The sequence below is a fragment of the Stegodyphus dumicola genome, chromosome 6, assembly GCF_044657685.1.
Source record: "Stegodyphus dumicola isolate Sdum_Otavi_A_Nest chromosome 6, ASM4465768v1".
Taxonomy (NCBI): domain Eukaryota; kingdom Metazoa; phylum Arthropoda; class Arachnida; order Araneae; family Eresidae; genus Stegodyphus; species Stegodyphus dumicola.
Window position 1 is genome coordinate 90010150 of NC_140773.1, and position 24460 is coordinate 90034609.

Genomic DNA, 24460 nt, shown 5'->3' on the forward strand with positions numbered 1-24460 from the left:
AAAAACATTATTTTAAAACTATCAAATAAGAAAGATCCTGGAAAAGGCAATATCTCAAATAAGATGATCAAGCAACTCCCACATTAGTTTTATTTCGAAAATCTGTGGAATATACAATGCGTGCTTATACCTGAGCTACTTTTCTAACGAATGGAAACATGCAACTGATATTCTGATTCCCAAACCAGGGGAAAATAATTTAAAGCCAGAAAATTTCAGGTCCATTAGCCTGCTTCCGACTTTGGACAAATCCTCGAATGCATCATATATAAAAGTTTGGAACCAGCTTTGTGCAAGATTCCTGATCAGCAGTTTAGCTGGTCCTTCCCATTCACGTTTTTCTGACTAACAGAACCTGCAGTGTCACGTGAGTCAAGCACTACTCGGTAGCTACCAAAATCCTAGCTGGTGTACCGCAATGATCAATTCTTGGCCTAAAAAACCCTATTTAATTTATGTCATAGATTTTCCCAGGTTTAACGACAGCATTTACTGTTTTATGGCATGCTACGTCGAAGATGCAGCGACACTCTGGTGTTCAATAAATCCCGACCTTTGTCATTGATCGTCTACAAGGCAAAATGCATGAGATAGAGGACTGGTGTGCCCAAAAGGACGTGCATTAATGCGACAAAATCTAAATTGTTGACTCTTGACCACCACAGGAGGAGGATCACGCTTAACAATGAGACAGAGCCGAAAGTCAACATGGCGACATATCTGGGGGTGAAATTTAATACCGCTCTCAGTTGGAAATCGCACGTTTTAGCTGCAATAGGTAAAGCCACTAATAATTGCTAGGTAAACTGCCTCCTCTTCCAGCTTCGGTGGAAAACGTGGGTTTACACTGCAAATATTCGCCCAATTATGACCTATTCTTCGCCCACCTTGTGCGCTGCCTTAAAACACAGATTTTAAAGCTCTGCAAGCCTTTCAGAAGAACAATTTTCTTCGACAACTCATCGGGTATGAATTTATTGATACAGATGGGAATTTAGGACGATACACCACCCACCTCCTCCGTAATCTCTTGCATAACACCTAACTTTGGGCTCTGCTTAAATTTTCATTGGTTTCGCGCACCCTTCGAATAGACATTAAATTACAACCACATTCATGCATCAGTTCCCTTTCTTTTCTGAGCCCAGAGCACACCAAAACATACACAGGCCAGGGCTTCTACTTTTTCTACCTGACATTCACCATTGCTTCCCACCCGTGAAGTTTTGCATGTCAGGTCTCCCTTAATTGGGGTTTCTAGTGTTAGTAACAGCGGCTTAACATAGATCCTGAAATTAGCATGTAAATATGTATGAGTGTATCAGTGCGCATTCACTTTGCTGCACCTTGCTTGGCTAATTCACATCCCGTCGCCTTGTTGCTTTTATCTATTATTTAAAGATGTGATGTGCGTAAATAAAATTCTGGAGCGCTTATAGCAACCATTGTTTTTTGTAAACCAAGAAAAGTGTCTTAAGATATGTCCAAGAATTTATTTATCAAAAACAATAAAGTGATGTTCTGACTATCAAGCTATATGTGCTTTCTAAAGATTCAGAGGAATCCAAAAGTTTACTTTTTAAAGTATTTGCTAGCGCTTTACATAACTTTATTTACATCATTAAGGGAAAACAAGTTGATAACAAAATTAATGAGGCATGTGGTGCCTACATTAATCAGGCTCATAGAAAGGATGCATCCATTTCTGTTGAATGTAAGATAAAATGATAATTCAAGGAATTAAACCTTAAATTATCTCAAGTGAAATGTTGAAGGAGTATTTAGAATTTCAAATGAAATATAAATATAAATACCTGGCCAAGAAATCCGTCTCATGAGGTTCATGTGGTACGTCCTCGGCTTCCAGAAAGCAGAAAAATGCGATCAGGAAAACTGATAGCACACCGATAACAGCAGCTACTATGCACGCCGTTACCAACGCTGGAAAAAAATGAGCTCTATATAATGAAAGAAAATTAATGTGGTAGTTGCGAACGTATTAGTGTAACATTCGAGTTTATTTATTTTTTAATTCTTTTATAACAATTATGCATACGTTTAATAAACACACCGTTCGAAAATACTGATATATACAAGTATATTGAAGTAGAATTGTATGGCTTAAAATTTAATTTCCTTCTCCAATGAGTATGCGTAAAATATTCCAAACAATGAAAAATAAGGTAATAAATAGAAGAATAGAAAATGCTATACAAGTAGATTGCTCAATTTAAATATTTGTTAAAAACAGTATTAAAACAAACAATATTGTACTATATATTATTAATCTAATGCTATTATTAATATTTTATAGGAATTGAATTATATATTTACATTTGTTTATATTATTTTTATTTAATAGGAAATAGTCTTAAAAATATTGAAAGCATACATTAACGAATTAGTAATACGCGGCTCTTACAATAATCTTATCGTAAATATAAATTTTAAAGCTAATTGCAACTCTCTCATCTGTGAAAGAACTAGCAGCGTTTCAATGCGTAACGTTCTTCTCTTAGATATTCTCTGATGTTCACATACGGAAGGGAAAACATCTTTTATGTTGGAAGGTTGGGTAGCCTTCAGACAAACCTCTCATGCGCTTCTTGTTCAAAATCACCTATATACTGCTTTTATGCAATCATTAAAATTATCAATATAAAACGAACATATTTATATATATGTAATATAATCTGTAACATACTGATGCTTGCGTGATAGCCGCGATGTATTGGAGATAGTTGAGTAGCAATAACTTGGCGAAAGCTCTTTTGCGTAGTTACAAACATAACATTTACAAACAGACGCGGCCGAAGACAAAATATAACAACTAAGTCTTGATACACAGATTCTTCGTCACACATCACAGGTGCGATAAGCACCCCACAATTTTTGAAAGCTTACACTTTCAGACAAGCAGAGAGGCAAGATCAAGAGCAAAATGGAAAGGACAGAAGTAAGTGCATATTCAAAAACGTAGGAGAGTCAAAAGGTATCTTGATCTGTGACTGGATAAGAGCTGTCCGCATTGCGGGATCACATAAGAAAGCATGAAACGAATTAATTTTGAAAAGACACAGAAGCGATTGTTCCTTTTAGAACAGAAAGGGAGATATATAAATTAAAATGAAGATTTATGGGGCTATTGCTAATTTAAGTTATAATTTTGATTTACATATTTTTAATCTTACATATATATCTTACGTATGCATCGAATACAGAAATAGAGGAAAAGAGAGAAAGTGTAACAGAATTGATACATACATCTTTTAAAAGGGCCCAGTAAGTTATGTACTTATGCAGCAGTGACACTAATGATGTCGACAAAGCTTCAGATGAGACAATCTGCTTCACGTAACCGAGGCTCGTTGCCGTAGTGATGTATGTAAGGCACTGATAGGCATTTTGATGGATCGCAGGAAGATGTTTTACGTTGGAGGTTATTGTGAAACTCGCTAATTAATTTAAATGTAGCTCTATAAGAAATAAATAAATATTGCAGTAAGATAGAAATATATAAATCTTACCGAAAGATGAGTAGTCCATCATTTCTACGCCCAAAAATATTTCAGAGCTGTGCTGGAAAAGATATCCAGATAGTAATTATGTATGAATAAACCTAAATTAAGCACAAATATAAAACTTCTGGACATTTTTACACATAATTTTTGCATTTAAAGTTTTTATAAAATGTTTGGTATGAACCTTCGTATCTGCCAAACACTTTTGAAAACTTTAAATAACAATTGAATATAAATTACTTCCATGAAATGTTAACACCTTTAAAACACAAATTACTTAATTAATTTTTAATTAAAAAATTTTGTTTTTATGAACGGCTGGAATATGAAAAACTGAGATTTAAATAAGACTTATCCATTTGAAAAAAGAATAATTATATTTTAGAATTAAATTAATCGAACGATAATTTAATAATGATGTTTTATTCAAACCAGTCGAATATCAAAATAATTCTTCAGATACCTGTTAAGTAAGATGGTAAGCACTCTAACCTTTATTTATATATTAATTCATGTTTTGAAACCTCATACCTATATCCTACAAACTTAACTTCTATTCATTTTTTCAAAAACGCAGATATCGTTAAGCATTTTGTTAAGCAAATTGTTTGTAAATTTACAAAATATTTTAAGTATTTAATTTACAAAATATATTAAGTACATATGTAAAATATGCAACATGAGGTTTCGAAAGAGTTTTATAGCCATTGCAATATTTTATCTTGCATTACTATTTGTAATAAACGCCTACGTATAAGCATAATAGTTAAGTGTCATTTTTTTCCAACTGAAAATGTATGTACAACGGAAAGATTCAAATGCATTGACCACCATTCAAACACATTATTATGGGAAATCTTAATGTTATTGAAAACAAACAGCTTAAGGCAGCGATTCTCAAACTTGGGGAGAGCTCTCCTAAAGGGAGGTGTTAACGCTAAGTAGAGGAGGTTAGAATATTGAAAAGAAAATATTAAAAAATTTATTAATTGAGCGAAAGGAAAGCAAAAATCATTCTGCCATAATAAAAAATAAAATATATATTTACAGTGACATATAATACACTTATAAATAGGAATGTATCGGTACTTCATAATGAATTTAACTTACCAACACTAAATTAAAACAAGTTCAATAATTATTAGTGACTTTCTTGGGTCTGTTTTGCAGGGCAGTTTTACGAAAAAAGCTTTAGTGCTAGAAATAGACACTCTGAATTTTTTTCTCTATATTCAACTGAGATCTATATTTTGTCTTCAAAGCAGCTACCACGGAAAATATGGTTTCGCAAAAGTAGAAGGTTGAAAATGTTTAATAATTAAGCATAAGACGAAAGGATTTCGTCTTCAGAGCAGAAAACTCATCATTTAACTCTGCTCAAAATTCAAAGAGTAATTTATTACTAAATTGTCTTTTGATTTCGCCACTTGCCTTGAAGTCTATTATTCCTTCGGCATTTGAATGATCTTATGGTGTATTTCGAAAGGAATCCTTCACCTACTCGTAACTTGCAGCAAGAAAATTCTTCTTAAAATTCTTTGCCAGCACGGCTAATAAACTTCTATTTTTAGAGAAACAATTTTCCCATGTCGTTCCTCAGCATTGTAAATTTTAACACATTCATCCGCATTTGCAAATAATTCTAGCATTTTTTTGTTTTAAACTTCTGCTCCACAACTCCAATTTTCTGCAAAAAGCATTGCCGTATCAAATATATGTCTATTTACTCCTTGGAGTTGAAAATTCAAGCTATTCAATATCTTGAATCTGTAAACCAAGTAACTCAGTTTCATCATAAATTAAACATATAGAAACTGCTCGACTTCCGGAAGATCTTCCTTTTCTAGAAAAATGGCGATTTCAGCTCTTAATTCATAAACACGTTGTAAAATTTCCCATGTGATAACACTCTTGCCTCACAGTGAAATAATATTGCTGAATGTTCTGCACCCGTGCTTTTACAAAGTGCTGAAAAGATTCTTGAATTTAGGTTCGCATTTTTAAATAGTTTAAGATTTTGTTTTACTACTGCTTGTATACTTTGGAATCTTCCAGACATTGAACAAGCTTCATCGATGCTTATTCCGATGCACTTTTTCCACCCAGTGTTTGCCTCGTCTATAAAATCATTTATGATAGCAAATAATGAGAGTGCTATATTGGTTTGCAGAAAAATAGTTCTACTGTTGACATACCATCACAAAATCAAACACAGGCGATGAAATGAGCACCTTTATTGCTATCTGTTGCCTCATCAAGGTGAATTGGAAACAAATTGTCATGAAACTTCCCGAAAAGCTGATGCCGAATAGCTTCACCAGTTCGAGGGGCAACAATATCATTTGATAGAGGTACGGACTGAAACTGTTTGGCAAAATTATCTCCAAACATAGAATCTGCAATCTCAGCTGCAGATGCAAAATAAGCTCTTCACGAATGGTTTGTGGGTTTTTACATCTAGCTATTTTATATGAAACTTAGTAAACAGTAAGTAAAGCTATTTATTCACAAAGTGTTTTCTTAAACGATTTTTGCTTTTCAAATTATTTTAATTTTAATTCGAAGAATTCTCAAAGTTTGTTAATGCACTCATTATGAAATCCTTCCAAATATTTTTCAATCCTTCCAAATAAGTTTTATGTCTTCTGCTGTGAAAGATTTTGAGAAAATGACATACAGTGACCTTTCTTCTTTAGTACTGGTAATCCGACAACTTAAGTATTTTTTAAAATATTTTTTTTTTAATTTTAATTTTGAAACCACGCACATCTGTGCGCTTGTTGATGTTTTTATACCGTCTAATGCTCGCTTAAGTCTTCTTAAAAATTTATCAATGATTTTGCATAAATCTTTTGCTTTAAATATTTAATACCGTGAATTTCAGTTAACACGCGAATTGCAAGATACACATTAACAATAAATTCGATTGCAATAGGAGGATAGACTCGACTAAGAGTGGCTGGAACTGAATCGGGTGCAGCATGAATGAAGTCTGCCCCGCGGTCGCGTAGATATTTCAGAATGTTCGAGACCAATCACTTCTCGCAAAGCTTCAAGATTGTCTGATTTGGTGGACGAAAGACAGAGTGCAACAAAGAGGCATTGATTCTTGTTTTGTCAATGCAGCAGATCGGGGCTGCCAAATATAAATAAATTAGTTAGTTCCTATTGATTGGAAGGTTTATAATTTATATAGGTCGTTTATATTTATATAGTTTATATAGGTCGTCGGCTAGTTTTAACGTCAAATACACAAAATACATTATAATTGTATACATTGTTATTGTAAGAGAGGAGTTGCCAAATAAAATTATGATCGAAAATTAGGTCGCAAATACAGAAAGGTTGAAAAATGCTGGCTTAAGAATTGATGAAATTAGAAATCAAGTTCAGAATTAACTACAACCGTAGTAAGAATATCTGCTTTAAGAAATTAAGCACAACCTTAATCAATTTATTACTATCCCCAGCCACAAATACAGCTATCCATTCAACTCCTTTGAACAATCCAAACATCATGTTTAAATCAGTATTAAAAAAGGAGTTCAATATTATAATTAATATTAATGAACTTCAGTTCAATCATATAAATAGTATCAAATTCAACTAAAAACAACTCATGAAAAATATAGAAGAGCATAAAAACCGATTTATTATTACCACTAATGACAAAGCTAACAGCAATTTTGGTATTATTTGTAAAATATTCTATCAAGAAATTTTTTACAATGAACTAAATGATAAAATAACTTACCAGGTCTCTAACAGTCAAGAAAAAACACTTTTTAAAAATTTAAATCATTTCAGAGCTAAGGGGGGATAATTACAAGAAAAGGATCGATATGAATTTCCCTAAAATTCTCAAAGCGTTCGTATTGAGGTCCAGAAAAAAAATATTAAATTGTATAGTAACTGGATTATCAACAATAATTAGAAAGTTAAGCCACTATCAAACAAAAAATTTACAATGTTAACTGCTGTGATTTCAACAACTTCTCACTTAATGAAACCACCTTGCCACTTAATGAACCACCATGCATATTAATGAAATTTACAATATTTTAGTCGAACTCTACAACATATTTCTGAGCAGCAAACTAATAAATTAATTTCGATAATTGGTACTCTTATCGTAAAGGGACATTTTCCACATTTTTTTTTTAATCTCAAAATAAAACCTTTTAACAAATTAACGGTATTCCTGTGGGTAGCAATTATTTAACTCTCATCTGTAATCTGTTCGTCTTCGTTAAAAACTATAATTTTATCTACAACTGCCATATACAAGAACTTTTGAGATTTACCTAAAGATATTTAAATGAAAACATTGCCATCAATAAGTACAAAAATACTGAATATAAAGATGAAGATATCTATTCTTCACATAAACATAAGGAACAGATTATTTTGACTCACGAATTTACAGTCACAACAATATTACTTTATTTGGTGAAAGAACACTTTTCAGTTTCAAAATTGATTGGAAATCCCAAATCAACGGAAAAATTATTGCTAACACTGTTATTAATCAAATAAAAAAATAACACATGTTTGTAATAAAAGCAATTATTTAACAGAAGAGCATAGTTTATTAATGAATATGCTAAAAATAACAAAATCCCACATAAATTCCTCAAGAAACAATAACTAAACTACAGTTGTCAGTCTAAAAATTATTTTCACAACCCAATTAGAGTTTTTGTTGATAGGCTATACCTAAGCAAATTCAATATCAAAATAATCAGATGAAAATTACGGTTTAAAAACTGGTGCAAGTTCCAAATCCAGTTTTAGGATCAAAATCCATAAACGTCCGAATGCATAATGTGGCACATACTTTCTGCGTCATGATTGGCAATGATGAAGCTTGTCCTAAAAAATCACAATGTTTGTGCAGATTCGATTAAATGGAATGTAAAGTATAACTATTTATAAATTATGTACATTGCGCAAAAAAAGGAGGGGACAGTTTTATATCTCTCGTTCTACTGGGCGGATTGACAAAATTCAAATTTTCTTTTCCATGTCTCGAAAGCACGACTTAAGATATATATTAGACTTATGTATAGCATTATTCTAATATTGGTATCGGACTAAATAAATATTATTCTAATATTGGTATTATTCTAATATTGGTATCGGACTGAAATAATATACCAATTTTTTTCCATATTTCGATTCTACGGCTCAAATTTTACCTAGATATTAAATTTTGTAAAATTTGGTGCGAAATTTACGGAGAAATTCAAAAATTTATCTTGGCGTAACTTTTTCAGTTTGCGCCAAGAATAATTCACTTGGCAAACTTCTTAATATGTGGCAACCGATTTTCCTTTCCCTTCCATTATGCCGAAGCGGAAAAAAGGGCACCTCGTTCCTATCTTTTTACATCGTGCATGAGCGGAAAAAGAAGTCACATCGTTCCTACTTTGAAATAATTTTAGGAAAGTGTCTAAACAACATTTGATGTTTATCTCTTTCAAAAAATATTACAAATATCAAAACGCTCCAATATTTAAATTCACGAATATCTTCGGAAATTTTGAATCAAAAACTGTAATTTTTTCCAAGTATGCTTAGAAATACGTCTACTTTAAGATGATGATAAACATTTTATAGATTACATCTCAAAATTCTTTTAAACAAATTTCTAAAGTTTATTTCAAAATAAATCATAAAAAATGGGAGAATTTTATTTGGAAAGAAACTAAATTTCGAAATGTGAAGGGAAGAATCAAATAAGTTTAATAAAATAAGAGAACTTCATAAATATATACCAAACTCAATTAACATTGAGGAGCTAAAATTTTAAGAGCTAATTTTTAAAAACTACTAGTGCAGTTTTTACAAAACTTGGTAGTTTGGTCTAATTTGAGTAATTGAACTGAAATATGGGAAAAAATTCGTATGTTATTTGAGAAAAAGTCCGATTTTGTGTCAAAATACCTATAATAGAACAATGCTATATATAAATCTAATACATATCCTAAGTCGCGCTTTCGAGACATGAGAAACGCAAGTGGAATTTCGTCAATTGGCCCAGTAGAACGGGAGATATAGAATTGTCCCTTTTTCCCCCCTCTGCAGTGTATATATTGCCTATAAAAGTGTTCAGAAAAATCCTGACAATTTTATGATGCATATCCTTAGTCTGTTGGAGAATACTAGAAGTAAGTAGTAATGACTGTTCTTGGTGAGCGCTAAGAATTGCAGGAGCCTTGCTAACTTTGGCTACAGAGGTCACGTGCAGATAAAATTATTTTCTGTGCAAGGAATGGGCTGGCTGCAAGAAGACCTTATTCGCTGATCTTTTTCTGAAACAACATAATTTAAAATTTTTTCGAAGTCTGCTGGGTTGTTCTAGATGATTTTGTCTTCATTTATTGTTCATTCTTTTGAGGTACTATGCAAAGTATTCTAAGCTCTCATGAACGAGGTTTTTTTTTCCTGCGGAGATAAAGCGCGTCCGTGATATTTCAAAATATTTTGCTCTGCAGGGACTGAAGTTTCTTGGCGTTTTTGTCACTCGCGTTCTCCCACGCAGCAGAGTGCCCACCAGCGGCCGAGCGGTAAAGTCGTTGAACACTGGTAGTTCGGTCCGAGGTTCGAATCCCGCGAACGGGCTGGCTGCATGGGCGTTTTCGTGGTTTTCCTCATGTGTAACGTGTATACGAGCCAGTTTCCCTTGGAAAGTCCTCCACGAAGGCATCCCTCCTCTTAGGCAGATAGCCCTCGAGGCTTTGCTATAATCACACACACACACACACCCACGCTGCAGAAGCATAAGTAATAATCGGTCGAAAGATCGAAGTGTAAATTCTCTTTCTCCTTGCCAGTGAAAAAGGGAAAAAGGCCTAATAGTTGTTCTGTATGCCTTGCTTCGAACTTTAGAGATGTGAGTGGTGCAAATGAACGAACGGTTCAGCATGACACTGAGATGTTTCGCGTTGACAACAATGGGAATTTATCTTTTGAATAGGGTGACATTGTTTTGGATTTCATCCCTTAAGCTTAATTTTCAGATTTTAGAGGGTGCAAGTGAACCTATCTGCACTCCACTAGCTACGTCCATATTGGCAAATAACTATTCCAACTGTTTTCCTATAGTTATGACGCATAGCCACTGAGACTTTCTGCATGGTTGCCCCACAAAACAAAATTTTCATACAAAACAAAATTTTCATGTGAAAACGAGTAGGATGATCATTTCGAGATAGGTGATAAGAACTAATTCCATACGCAATATATACAATATATCCAATAGAAACTGCCTAATCTCTACACAATCAGATTCCTCGCTTGAAATGCATAAAATTATCCACAGAACTGTACCTGTACGATCCATAGTTTTCGAGATAAACGCAAAAGAAAAGGCTATTACGTTCAGAGGGATTACATCTATTTCGCTACTCAATCGTGCAGGATTATACCAAGACTCAACCGTGCAAGGTCTACATCCGGATGACTTTTCAGCAACGTATTGACTTTAGTGAATGGTCATTGCTACAACATGAAGCTGTTAATGCTTTCACTGCGCATATCTTGTGGACGGGTAAATCCTGCATGACACGTGACGGGGTCTTCAACAGTCGCTAAAGCCATATGTAGTCAAACTTCATGCAGTCCGCCTGTCTAGACATCAAATCCACTGGTCTGTAAATGTGTGAACCGGCATACTAGACAGTCGCCTAATTGGACTGCATCTGCTGGATGAACGGCTCACGAGACATTTATATTTAGTATTTCTCAGTGTTGTACTAACCGATTTCTTTGTTGGCGTACGCTTAGCCGCAAATACATGGCCTATGGTTCCAGCATGCTGTAGCTCCGGTGCATTTCAGCGCACGTGTACATGATTGGCTAAACGTAAAATAGCCAGGGCGCTGAATTGGACTTGAATGTCCAGTTTTATGACTACTACGCTAGCCAGATCTGACACCTTTGGATTTCTTCCTACAGGACCATTTGATGGAATTGGTCCATCGAGCTCTAATTACTACAAAAAGTTACTTTGTTTCTCGTTTTCATGCTGCATGTATTTTGGTGGACACCACGCTGCTTCAACGTGTACAGTCAGCCATTCCGCGGAGCATGCATGCATGCTGCGATATGCACGGTGAATATTTTGAACATCTTCTTATGTAAATATACGCAAATACCGATGTTCATGTTTCCAATTCAGTCTTTTTTTATTGCACCGGGTATGACGTCATACATTACTTTTGGATTTATTTCGAAAATTATGGGTCGCACATTTATTTGAGCATTTTTTTTATGAATCCCATGCAAAGAATTTGGCTATGCAGAGTTTGAGCGATCTTAACGGAACACCCCGTATATATATATATATATATATATATATTTATATCTTAATACCGTAAATCGTAAGACCATAAATTTTCAAATAGCTTAATGTAGCTTAATCTTAGTATAAAATATTTTAACTACTCAATTATTTTTCTTTTTAATAAATGTTTCAGAACTACCCGACTTTACATTGGACGCCAATGGCAGGATGCGCCGTAATCCCGTTGAAGATTAAGTACATCTTGAACAAGATTGTTACTATAGTTTCAGCATAGTTAAATTCTTGCATAGTTAATTTTCTATAGATTTGGCAGATCATTTTAAGAATGCATAGACTTACGCATGCACACATATGAGGATATAAATTTATTTTATTTTTGCACATTACTGTTTATTTATTTCTAGCAGTCACTGTCTGATTATTAATAATTTACGAACGAAACTCATAACCTCTGTATATAAATAACAACTGCGAAAGCTTGTTTTTACAGATACTTATACTTAACTGCTGCTTAATTAACTAGAGTTTCTATGATAGGAAGATCCTATTTAAAAAATAACTAACTAACTAAATAAATAAAAATATTGCAGCATAAAAAGTAATTAAAAAATAAGTCATATACCTAAATTCGGAAAAAAAATGTAATTTTTTTCTAGTTATCTCAACATTTTATTGTAGATTACTTGTTTATTGCTTGTTACTTGTCCATTTTACTGTAGATTACTTGGTAGATAAAGTGCAGTAAAATATGCGTTATTTCCGAACTTAAAGTATCAGCAATTAAAATTAAAAGCTAATAAACAGGTAATAAAAACGTTAAACGAAATTAAATTACAAAATTAAAATTTTTTGAATTACCGTTTCCTTTCTTCTATGCCTTTTTTTTAAATTTTTCATTATTGCCAAATGTTATATAATTCTTCCTCATCCCGTAAATATGTTTATTATGAAACAGATAAATTATAAAATATCAATTAAATTAACTGAAAATTTAAATAAGCTAAATTTAAGAATTACAACTTTATTATTAATTTTGGTTCTGTAAGCTCCTTGACTATCTATACTTCAATCAATAAAAAGCAAACACACACACAAAAAGCAAAAAACAAAACAAAAAAAACAAAAAAAAAAACTCGAGACATCCTTGAAACTTAAATTTTAGTGAGTGTTTAGAACTCACATTAGTTAATCAAGCAATTCAGAAATTCACATTTAAGTATAGAATCATTGCAGATATTTGGAATATAAGTAACATAAATTAATATTTCCATGGTATTACTGAAAATAAAAACGCAAACCTAATAATTTAAATATCAAAATAATTTAAATCAACCGCAGTCCAATAGATGGCAGCACATGCTATTTAAAAGCGTAATTGCCAAAGTTGTCCGGGGTCGTTTCGACCCTTGCATCCCGGGCAGGGTCATAGCAATGGCCCTGGCTTCCCGGGGATGATGCAATCCTTTATCGCAGATGTAAACAAATTTGAAAGCTGAGTGAAAGACTGCAGATTTCTTTGAAAATCCGCTCAATCCGATCTTCATATAGCTGCATGCAGTTGCACTTCAGTCTTACGAAAAAAGGCGCGATCATTAATTCCTATTTGGGGAGCGATGGTTTGCTGGAAATAATTGATTTACTTTCAGAGTTCCCTCTGGAATTTAGCTTTAATTTCCTCAGCTTTCCATCCCCAGATTAAACACTTTCGATGCCCAACCACAAGGAAGTAATTATCAGTGTGAATTAAATGTGATTAACTAAATTAAATGTGAAGGTTAATTAAATATGTATTAACAAAATTTTATGAACTAAAATTTAATAAAATCACTGAAAATGTTACTGAAATCTATTTTACCTAACTCACTATGAAGCAAAGGAAACAAACACATGTAAGAAATTTTCATTAAAAAAACCTTACGGTTTGTCAAAATAGTCAAATGTGAAATAAAAAAAAAGCTTCTGAGGTTTAAAAATTGAACTATTTTTTTCTTTTAAAAAGTGCTATATATTTATTTATTATAAAATGCAACAACATACTGTGGTAATATCCAAGCCGAAAGAGGACGTTAGTCCAGAATGGAAACGGCATTTTGCGCTGAATCACTATAAACGGGGTATCACTTTTCAGATTGTTGCCGCCAAATATTATCGCCCTGTATTATATTTGAAGAAACTAAATAAAGAAGAATCTGTATGAATGTATACATGCTCGCATCGTGAAGAAACAGCGGTACCTAGAGCCATCAAATTTTGAACAACGGACTCCTCCACCCGATCATGGGCACCTGGAAGCTTCAATTTTAAGTTTCGAATTCATTTTGTAAAACTTTAACGAATTTTTGATTAACAAACTCAATGAAAAAGTCATCAGTGGCAACGAAACATTTTTAACTCCAGCACGCGAGACTGTCAGAAATTCTACAGATATGCTGCTTTTAAATATTTTCTGATTTTGCTGCTGAATCGAACTTTACGTAGCATAAGCGTCAAGAACCTGATACTTAAAAAATAAAGTAAGCACACAAAACGTTAAAAATAAAAAGACCAAAAAAGTTTTGTAAAGCCATCTTAGTAAGAAAACTGAACATTGATATGATGAACTGAAAAAAAGAATTAAAAAAAAAAAGAAAAGAAAAGAAAACACTTAACACTGCCTATACTGTTATGCCGCTTTTAATTTTTTTTGTAATTTTGCTGTTGAATTCTATATGGCGTAACTGCGAAGAACATAATGCTTAATAATAAAGCTAAAAAGACCTCCCCCCCCAAAAAAAAAATCTGGTGGCTTTCAGATTTTATATTATGGCCAAAGGGTCTTTTTTTTTAACATTTTCTGTGGTACCTTTATTTATTAAATATCATGTTCTTCGCACTTAAACCATAAAATTCAATTCAACAGCAATATCGTAAAATAATTTTTAAATGAGCATATCTTTAGAATTTTCGATATAGTCTCGTGCGCTGGAGATAATTTTTTTTTTCCCCGTACAATGTTACCATTGCTCGCTTTGAAATCCTTGAGTTTCTTAATCAAAAATTCGTTAAAGTTTTACTAAATAGGAAATAGATAATAAAACAAATTCCAACTTCAAAGTTAGGGCTTCCAGATGCCCATATTCTAGTGGAGAACAACTGATTGAAAATTTCATGTCTCTCAGAGCGAGAAACATTCATATATTCATACAGATTCTTCATTATTTAATTTCTTTAAATATAATGAAGGGCGATAATATTTGGTGCCAACAATTTGAAAAGTGAACCGACATTTAAAGTTTTCAACGCAAAATGTCAAATCGAAATTAATAGCCCTTTGGGCTGAAAAGCTAGTAGACTGCAAGCTCAGCAAGAGCGAAAAAAACCACTAAAATCTGAAACCTTCGAGATTTTTATTTTTTTCCCTCCATTTATTTTTTATATGGAATTTCTGAAGCTTGAATGATAAAGTAGTTACAAAGCGGAAGGAAAAAGGTAAACAACAGCTCAGTAGATTGGAAGAAAGAGCTAAAGACATTCTATCATTCATATTCTATATGAGGTGGATAAAATATTTTCCATAAGGAAAATTTTAAAGACTACATTTACTACTGTAATTCTTTAATTGTCTTCTTTCTAAACAAAAACAGTTTTTTTTCTTTTTTTTTTTACCTTGGTTTAATCACTGGCCTATTTTATTTTCCCTATTTTTTTTTTTTTTTTTTTAAAGTTTTCTCTATTTTTTTTTAAACGTTTTTATTTTACTTGACATATTTCATGTTCCTGAGTTTCCAAGATTTTTCATTTCAGTGTAAAATCTATTTTTCTATTTTAGACATTATGGATTATTTTTTTACAAAGCTACCTCAAAATAATAATAAGAAGAAGAACGAAAATAATAATAATAGTAATAGAGTTTATATCGAAAAGAAGCTGGACGACTAAATGCAAAATTATCCAATTGTTTAGGAATATATGACTGCAATTGCATGAATACTTGAGTATTACGAATATAAGAGGAATACCGTTCCCTTTACAGCATACTTTTAGGGTGTCCGCCGATAACATCGCGGCAAAAGCATCGCGGACGAAAACGTCGCGGAGAAAACAACGCAAGGCGAAAACGTTGTGCTACAAAACATCGTGGGAGAAAACATCGCAAAGAGAAAACATTGCAGTTCTAAAACATCGTGGCACAAAACATCGACGTCGAAAATAAAGCGGTTCGAAAACTTCGCAGGTTAAAAACATCGTCGTCGAAAATATCGTGGTAGAAAATAAAGTATCTACAAATCATCGCATGACGATAACATCGTAGACATGCTTTTTTCAGGTTTTAATAATTCTAAATGGATATTCCCACAATGATTTGTGAGCGCAAGATGTAAAGAAGGACAATTTTTACTTTCACATTTTTTATTAACTAATAAATTTTTGCTTAAAAAGTAAGAAGGAAACTAAAGCATAGAAAATTAAATGCAACTTATAGATTACACGTTTCATGAAAAATTACCAGTAGAAACTTTACAAAAATGATTTTAATAAGCCTTTGTTAGTTAACTATGTCGGTTTAAAATTCTATTAAGTGCTATAAGTTGCATTAATTTTCTATGCTTAAGTTTCCTTCTTATTTTCTCAGCAATAATTTATTAGTTAATAAAAATATGAAAGTAAAAATTATCCTTCTTTCTATCTTGCGCTCACAAATCATTCTGGAAATATCCAATTATAGTTTCTAAAGCCTGAAAAAAGCATGTCTGCGATGTTATCGTTATGAGATGATTTGTAGATACTTAATTTTTTGCCACGATATTTTCGACAACGATGTTTTTAAACTGCGAAGTTTTTCAACCGCTTTATTTTTGACGGCGATGTTTTGTACTACGATGTTTTAGAACTTCGAAGTTTTCTCTTTGCGATGTTTTCTCACACGATGTTTCGTAGCACGACGTTTTCGCCTTGCGTTGTTTTCTCCGCGACGTTTTCGTCCGCGATGTTTTTGCCGCGATGTTTTCGGCTGTAACCAATCTGAGACATTTTTTTTGGCTTAATTTTAAATAGTGCAATATTAGTTTCCAATTAAACAATTCGACAGTCTGTTCTTCAGAAGCAAACAGTTTTTGTCAGGTTACCTGGTTATTTGATTTCTGTTTCACCAATTACACAAATTCGAGGCCGATCAAACAAAGGTCTCTCTTGACAGTTTGGGTACTACAGTAACCCTTTCCACCCCACCAATTCGAATATGAATCTTTTATTAATAATCTTGATTGATGTCTAATTTAATTTTTAATTCTTCCGATACGAACGGAAAGATTAAAATCTGTAAGCCAGTTGTTGCCCAGCCCAGAGGGTGGGAGCATGTGGTCGTAAAATGAAGAAGGCTGATCAGCGGTTTCAAGTTAAAGTGAGTAAAACGGTATTAAAAATCCAAATCTGTTAACATCGAATTCTAAAACAGTCCTTCAGGCGAAATAAAGGAATAGAAAAGTAACTCAGCCGTTTGAGCATTCTAGTATTCTCAAGTTAACTTCATTGCAGTATATTTTACTTAAACTAATAAAAATTAAGTTGCACAGACTTTTACCAAAATAGGCTGGGAATTGTAGAGATGTAACTTCTGCAGGGTTGAGGGTATACTTTTTGCATGGTTTCATAAAGTAAACATTTCGAATATTATAATTAAGTATTAAATTTGATGCAGAAAAAATAATTCATTATGCTTTGGATTATTAAAAAAAATTCCTCCCCGTAACGAACGAAATTTATAGCGTTAAATAGAAAGGAATTTATTGGCGAAATTAATTTCTGCATACATATTCGCTTTATTCAATCTAATTAAAGTTTGGGAGCAGTTATGCAATGGTACTGCTCGGCTATGTAATGGTACTACGTTTCGGTGATGAGTAGTTCCCTTTTGGGTAAAACATAATTTTTGTTAAAGATATGGTTATTTGTTTTATGACAATGTTGGTTAATTGTCCCTCCGTGAATTTTGAATTTAACTGTACGTAATATTTTGTCTAAATTTGGCAAATTTCATATTCTTTAATTTGAATTTCAGTTTATTTAGTAATTCTTAAAAATATGTGAAAGGAACTTAAAATTAATTTTCAGTACGAAATGCTACAGAAAAACCTTTTACTTTCACTTTTTAAAATTACAGTTTAAAATGCCTAAAAATTTGTTATAGTTTATTTTCCAGGAAATTTTTATGCATTTAAAATTTCAGTTTAAAATTAGCTATCTTTTATAGACAGTTTTAAACTGACTATTAAAACGTAACAATAGGAAAAGTTACTAAGAAACTCATAGGAAATGAAACAATCAGTGACGCATTTCAGCTAAGTCTTTAATGTGTTACACTGGAATTTCAAAAAAACCTTGAATTTGTCTTGTATTAATGACAGAAAACCATGAACCCCAAAACCTGAATCTCAAAATTTCATTGAAACTTTAATCTGATGATAATCACAGGAGTAAATGAGGCACGTTACTAAGACAACGCATTATCTGATTAATATTAGTTGCTGCCGCTTGTTTCGCTTATTTGACTTGATCAGAACAACTTCACGAGTTATATGGTGCCGAGGAGACCAGGATTGCACTTATCAATATAACGGGCTTTGGGCTTCTTGTAAATGGCACTGCAACTTTGCCGTGATCTGTCCAAATTTTAAAAGAGAATCCTATCGGAAGACGGCTCTAAGGCCTCCGACACCTCTTCCTCAACCCCAAAACCATTCTAGATCATGTATCTTACTCACTATATATCTTAAGAGTAGCTACAGTACAGAAGTAGAGCAGAGAAATAATATCAGCAATTTATGCTTTTACTTATCAAAGTAAAAAATGATGAAGAGGAAAAAGCGAAATATTAAATCTCTTTAAAACTGAAGATATTGAAGAAGTTTAATATTGTCTAACTATTTTAAGCACTTAGCTTAAGATACTATGCTTATCATACTATTTTTTATATCATTTATACCAGTGATTTTTTAAATCATCACTGCTGACTCCCTCTCCCTCATTGGGCAATGGAGTGGTCTAATGGGACAAGTAAAAATCCAAGTGATATTCGGAGACGCCAATAACAATAGGTGAGCGGAGAAAATAATTGTGTTTATAGGGCAATATTCGAGTCTTCTTTCTACATACCTTTATAGAAACATTTCGTACACAGCTGATATTTGCAGTGTAACATGATCGTTTTACTGTCTTAACTTATCGCCTAATTTTCTTAGAAGTTCGTCAATAAATGCTAAGCGCAAAGGTATAAATCGAAAAGCGTGGATTCCCCATGTGTTTTAAACTCGAACTTGCAGTTGTATAGAAGAAAAGGGCAGTACCTTTAGTTGTTGATTTATTATGTATTACCATGAAAGATTCAGATGCCCTTAAAGTTTGAAGTTTTCATACGATTTTTAGAAGTATTAAAATCTGTCATGGAAAGTTTTCATGACATGAACACAAATTGTATAAAAATGTCTAAAACATTTCATATTTAACTTCACAGTTTATATACACACTGCTTTTGCAAGCACTCTGTAGTTTATATACACTTTGCCAACACAAAATTGTGTTTCATGCTTCACCGTGAATAAACCATTCTCAATGAGGATCGACTTATCGATCGTGACAGCCGTGAATGGAATCTATGCATGCAATGATTAATACGCTATTAAACTAAGATTTTATTTGCTCTGTTCTATCGGAAAGTTGATTAATAGTGTAAATGTAATATCAGATTCAAAACTGTTTATAGAGAAAAGAAGGAAATAATTTTGCCAAAGGGGCATTAGCTCAGAAAGGCTATTAGTCTCGAAACAGTATTTTGTGTTATTTAAAGAAATTATATAATGAAAATTATGCATGAATGTATGTATGTTTCTCGCACTGTGAAAAAACAACGGCACATGGAGCCATTAAATTTTGAATAACGTAGTCTTCCACCCAAATATGGGCACTTCGAAGCCCAAATTTGAAATTTTTTTTTTTGCCTATTTCATATTTTCTAAAACTTTAACGAAATTTTGATTAACAAACTCAAAGATTTCAAAGAGAGCAATGCCAACGCTGCATGGAAAAAATATTTTTATGTCCAGCGCGAGAGACTGTGTATCGTACATTCTAAAGTTATGCTATTTTTATATATTTTTAGCCCAAAGAGACATTAGCCTAAATGATGTCGAAATGTGTATGTGGATGTAAAAGAAACAAATGTATTATTGAAAGTAATGAATAAAAAAATATATTATTGAAAGTAATGAATGAAAAAATGCGTTATGCAGTACAGTAAATGAAAAAAAAATGTATTAATGATATTTTGTATTAAGCCCCTTTGAGCGGAATACAAAATCTGAAAGCTTTGATTTTTTGTTAAATTTTTGTTTTCCTTATTTATGTATATTTATCAAGCAATTATTGTCATAGTAGCGAAAATGTTAAGATTTTTAGTCTTGTGTTTTTTTTTTTTTCCTAAAGGAACTCGATGACTATAAAAAAGAGCTACATATTTCAAAATGTTTAGCTCAATTCCAGAATTCTGGGAAGACAGCAATGCTGTTTTGAAAGCAGACTTGAAAAATTCAAAAACAGATATAATTTAAGTGACGGATTTGCTTAATAACTTCAGTGAATTAAATCTTCACTTTCAAGGTGACGGCCTAAATCTATAGAAAACGTACTTTCCCTCCCTCCCAAAAAGAAGCTTTAAAAAACATAAAAGAAACTTTTGACGGAATATTTAGCTATTTTGCAAGTCTCAAATGATCAGTTGTAGAAAATAAATGACAAAGATGTACTTGAATATAGCCAACATTTGGAAGCTCTGTAACTGGACTTCGAGAAAATATTTCAGAACTTTTGGACTCATTTTCTTTCATCTGTGGCAGTTTCAGAAGCATCTCTAAGCTTAGACTAATTTAAGCCTAGACTCTAAGCTTAGACTAATTTTAGAATTTCTTGAGTAAATGAGGACAGGACATTGAAACTTAGATCTCGATAACAGTAATTTTAGCTTCAGAAGCATATATCTCAACTTAGATTATGAAATATTGTACAGAAATTTCTCAGGACGGGAGTTCACTGTAGTAATAAAAGTAATAACTGAAAAAATCGTCTGTGGATTATTCATTAGGGAGATTTTAAAGCTTTAACAAAATTGAAGCCAAATATTGATAAACCTGTTTGACGCTCACCCTTCTTATTCAACGTATTACGTTTTTAGTTCACAGTGAATCACAGTGAAGCGTTTAGTATTTTCTAAAAGTAGACTGTAAACCAAAAACGTTTACGAAACACTAATTTCGGCTGATTTACCCTTAAATGAGAAAACTCCCCCTTGAATAGTGATGGGCAAAACAGACGAAATCATTCATAACATAGTAATTTCATTTACTATATTTTCTTTACCTTGTAATTTTATTCTATTAATATTTTCCCTTTTTCACAAGAACTAAAACTCACCTTTACCATCATAAAAGGAGTTAAGACAATAAAAATGATTACTTGTCACCTGTATCATAGTTCTGCAGCCGTTTGATCAAGATGTAATGATGTATTATTAAACAAAAATACATATACACACAAAGAGTTTAGTGGCAAATAATGGCATTAAATATTTAATGTTTTGTTTCAGAGCAACATGCCAAAATTTTATAAAATAAAATTAAAACTACTGTAGTCAGCATAAAGGCAACTGAATTTTTGTTAAATTTTAAATGCTTCCCAAATCTTCTTAAACCGGTTTTAAGGCCATGCGTTCTAACACAACCAATGAGAATAACTGGAGTAATAATAGCTGTAGTAGTTTATGATCGATGTAGTAGACATAAAGAGATCGGAAAGCAAAATAAGTTGAGAGGTTAAAGAAAATAGAATTCATTTATATGATGGTTTTCATAAGCTAGAAATTTAAAACCTATTAGTTTGTAAAAGATTGAAAGAAAATATTAAACAGTTTATTCAAAATTATTTTTAAATTGTAAGTCTTTTGAAAAACAAAAACAAAATTAAAAAATAAAATTCACGTCTACACCTCCTACAAGGTTGCAACAGCACCGGGTTCTGATGGCCTAGATTATAACATTTTCAAAATAGCATATAGCTCTTACCCTTCATTCTTCCTGCAATATTTTAACTGGCTTTTTCAGCACCAGTTCTTCCCAAAATCTTTTAAAAGAGGCCACGTGGTTTCCTTCCTTCAAAACACAAATACCCGCAGGACCCAGGCTCCCTACGTCCATTACATATACTTCAAAGTGTACGAAAAATTATTAGTACAATTTCTTACTCGTCATCTTCAGGTCACCCATTACAGTATGGGTTTCGACTAAGTCTTACTATACAAGCTCTGGTAGAGGTACGCTGCAACATCGAATTTAACATGACACAGTAGCTCTACACTGCCGTCTTCTCAATTGACCTCAAAAGCGGCTTTGATGCACACCAGTGGCCTACCATCATGCAAGACCTTAGAACAGCTTAATACCCAACAATCCTTTAGCATGCATTTGCTAGTAATCTCAAATATCAGACTTTAATCATTGCCCACTGCCAAAGTATAACCACCGAAAAACAACAGCAAAGCTGCCCCCAGGGCTAATGTGCGGTCCTATACTTTGGAACATCACTTGTAATTCTATTTTGACTACAATTGGTCAGATTAAGCACATCTTATCGCATATGTAGGCGTTGTTGCATCCCTCTTCAAAAGACGCATTCAGGAAGAACTCAAAATGCACCAACAAATGTACTCAATTTACAGCCCTATGGCATGACCTCAAACTGGAGATCTCGGCAGAGAAATCAACTTCGCTGATAATACGTAAACCGTTTTCTAACTCCAAACGAAATACGTGCATAAAGAAGGAACATCAAGATCGTCCCACAATTAAAATACATGGGTCTCATAAGGAGCAAAGGACTACCATGTATCCCTAGGACACTAGAGCTGGAACTGAAGCCATAGAATGCAAAACTCGCCAATTAAAAGGCGTGACATGGAGACAAATCCCACGCATTCGCAAAATTCTCTACATCACTGATATTGAGAGATCATCTTTGGCAACTGCCACCTAGGCTCCGCCAATGAGGGACCAAAAACAAACGTAACTACTCACAATCCACCGTGCGTTTGCCCTAATCTTTTGCAAGGAAGACAGGGTAAAGCTGCCATAGTCCTCGCAGGATTGATTCTCTCCCCATTCGAGCAAAACAGAAAACCGCCTACATCAGTATCATACAGATAAAATGGAATGCCAGTTTCCACAGCGTAACATTCAGTGCAATAAAGTATGAATGTCCTGTCAACCCCATGCTCACGCATTCAGTACCTAAGAACATGGGCACTCATTTTGAGATTAACAGTAACTGGCATCACCATCTTACGCAATGAGAAGACCCTACCATCTTCATAGACGGTTCCAAGTCCTTTGTTAGAATAAGCAGCGTCGTTGTATGGTTCACCTTTGTACAATTCAGACTTGGAGCGGTCATCTACAACCCTGGGAAAGCGTTTTCCAGGCAGAAGCGTTAGCCGTAACAATGGGTATTGAATACGCTCTGGCTTCACCCTCTTCTTCCATCAATATTAACTGAAACAGTATGTCTACTCTCCTGGGAAATTTTAAATCATCAGCCAATACTCTTCCACTCATTGTCAACAAACAGAATCTTCTGCACAGCAGTACTTATAAGCACATACAAGTAGTATGGGTCAGAGGACGCGCAAGACTGGAAGGCAATGAAGCACCTGACAAAGTTGCTAAAGAGGCTATAGCAACATAAAAGCATATAAAATCAACAACCCGGCGCCTGTCTCTTACTTGAAAAAGAAGCTGCTTCACAAAGTCACCCAGAAAGGGTAATAGTAATGGGACTTTGGTGATACCAAGAGACGTACACTCGTCTTCCTTCCGAAAGTCAACCTTCATGGACGCATGGCTGACCTACAAATTATCAGCTTTGTTGCGGGCCATGAACCGTTTCCTCTTTATTTCTATCGCGCTGACCTTTCGGAAACTGCAACGCGCTTCCCAGACTACTACGTCTATTACAAACCTGGGACAGGACATCTGCCATGTCATGTAAGACTTCCAGTTACTGAGCTATCCTATATTAGCCAACAAAATAGCACTAATCTGCAACAAGGAACTGTAGCGCATTTGACACTTAGTGCAATATAGTGTGATTATAGGAATTACAATCAACGATGAACTTACCAAGACAATGTCAACTTAACTAATATACACTTATTGTGAATTTAAATTGTCTCCATGCTTCACTGGGTGAAAAGCGAATACATGCAAGATTGTCATGTGCAAATATCTAACTAATATATATAATTAATAACAAATATCTAACTAATGCACGGCCACTCTAGATTTTATCGTATATATAGTATCCTATTACGTGTTTCTTTAGCATTCTGGACATTTGTAACATAATACTCCCTATTATTTTGATCACTACTAGTCAATTACATCTTTAGACTAGTTCTTTTTATACCCAAATATCTTGCTTGTACTCTACTCACTGTATTTGCATTCGTCATTCTACCTGACGCCATTTGTAATCATCTCCACTACCATCCTCATCTTAACTGCAAAGTACACTGCGAAAAAAAAAGGGGGGAACAGTTCTATATCTTCTGTTC

General features: G+C 33.3%; 1 protein-coding gene across 3 annotated transcripts in view; it reads right to left on the reverse strand.

Annotated features, from left to right (window-relative positions):
- Positions 1–24460, reverse strand: part of LOC146996798 (uncharacterized) — a 68598-nt gene that overhangs the window by 20862 nt on the left and 23276 nt on the right. For 2 of the 3 annotated variants that reach the window (XM_085818667.1, XM_085818665.1), the window contains exons 2-3: positions 3528–3579; positions 1815–1941 (exon numbers count right to left, since the gene is read on the reverse strand). In XM_085818667.1, the coding sequence (XP_085674793.1) occupies positions 1815–1941; positions 3528–3549 (149 nt within the window). In that variant the 5' untranslated portion in view covers positions 3550–3579. The remainder of the gene's footprint in view (positions 1–1814; positions 1942–3527; positions 3580–24460) is intronic. The other variant, XM_085818664.1, reaches the window with a different exon arrangement.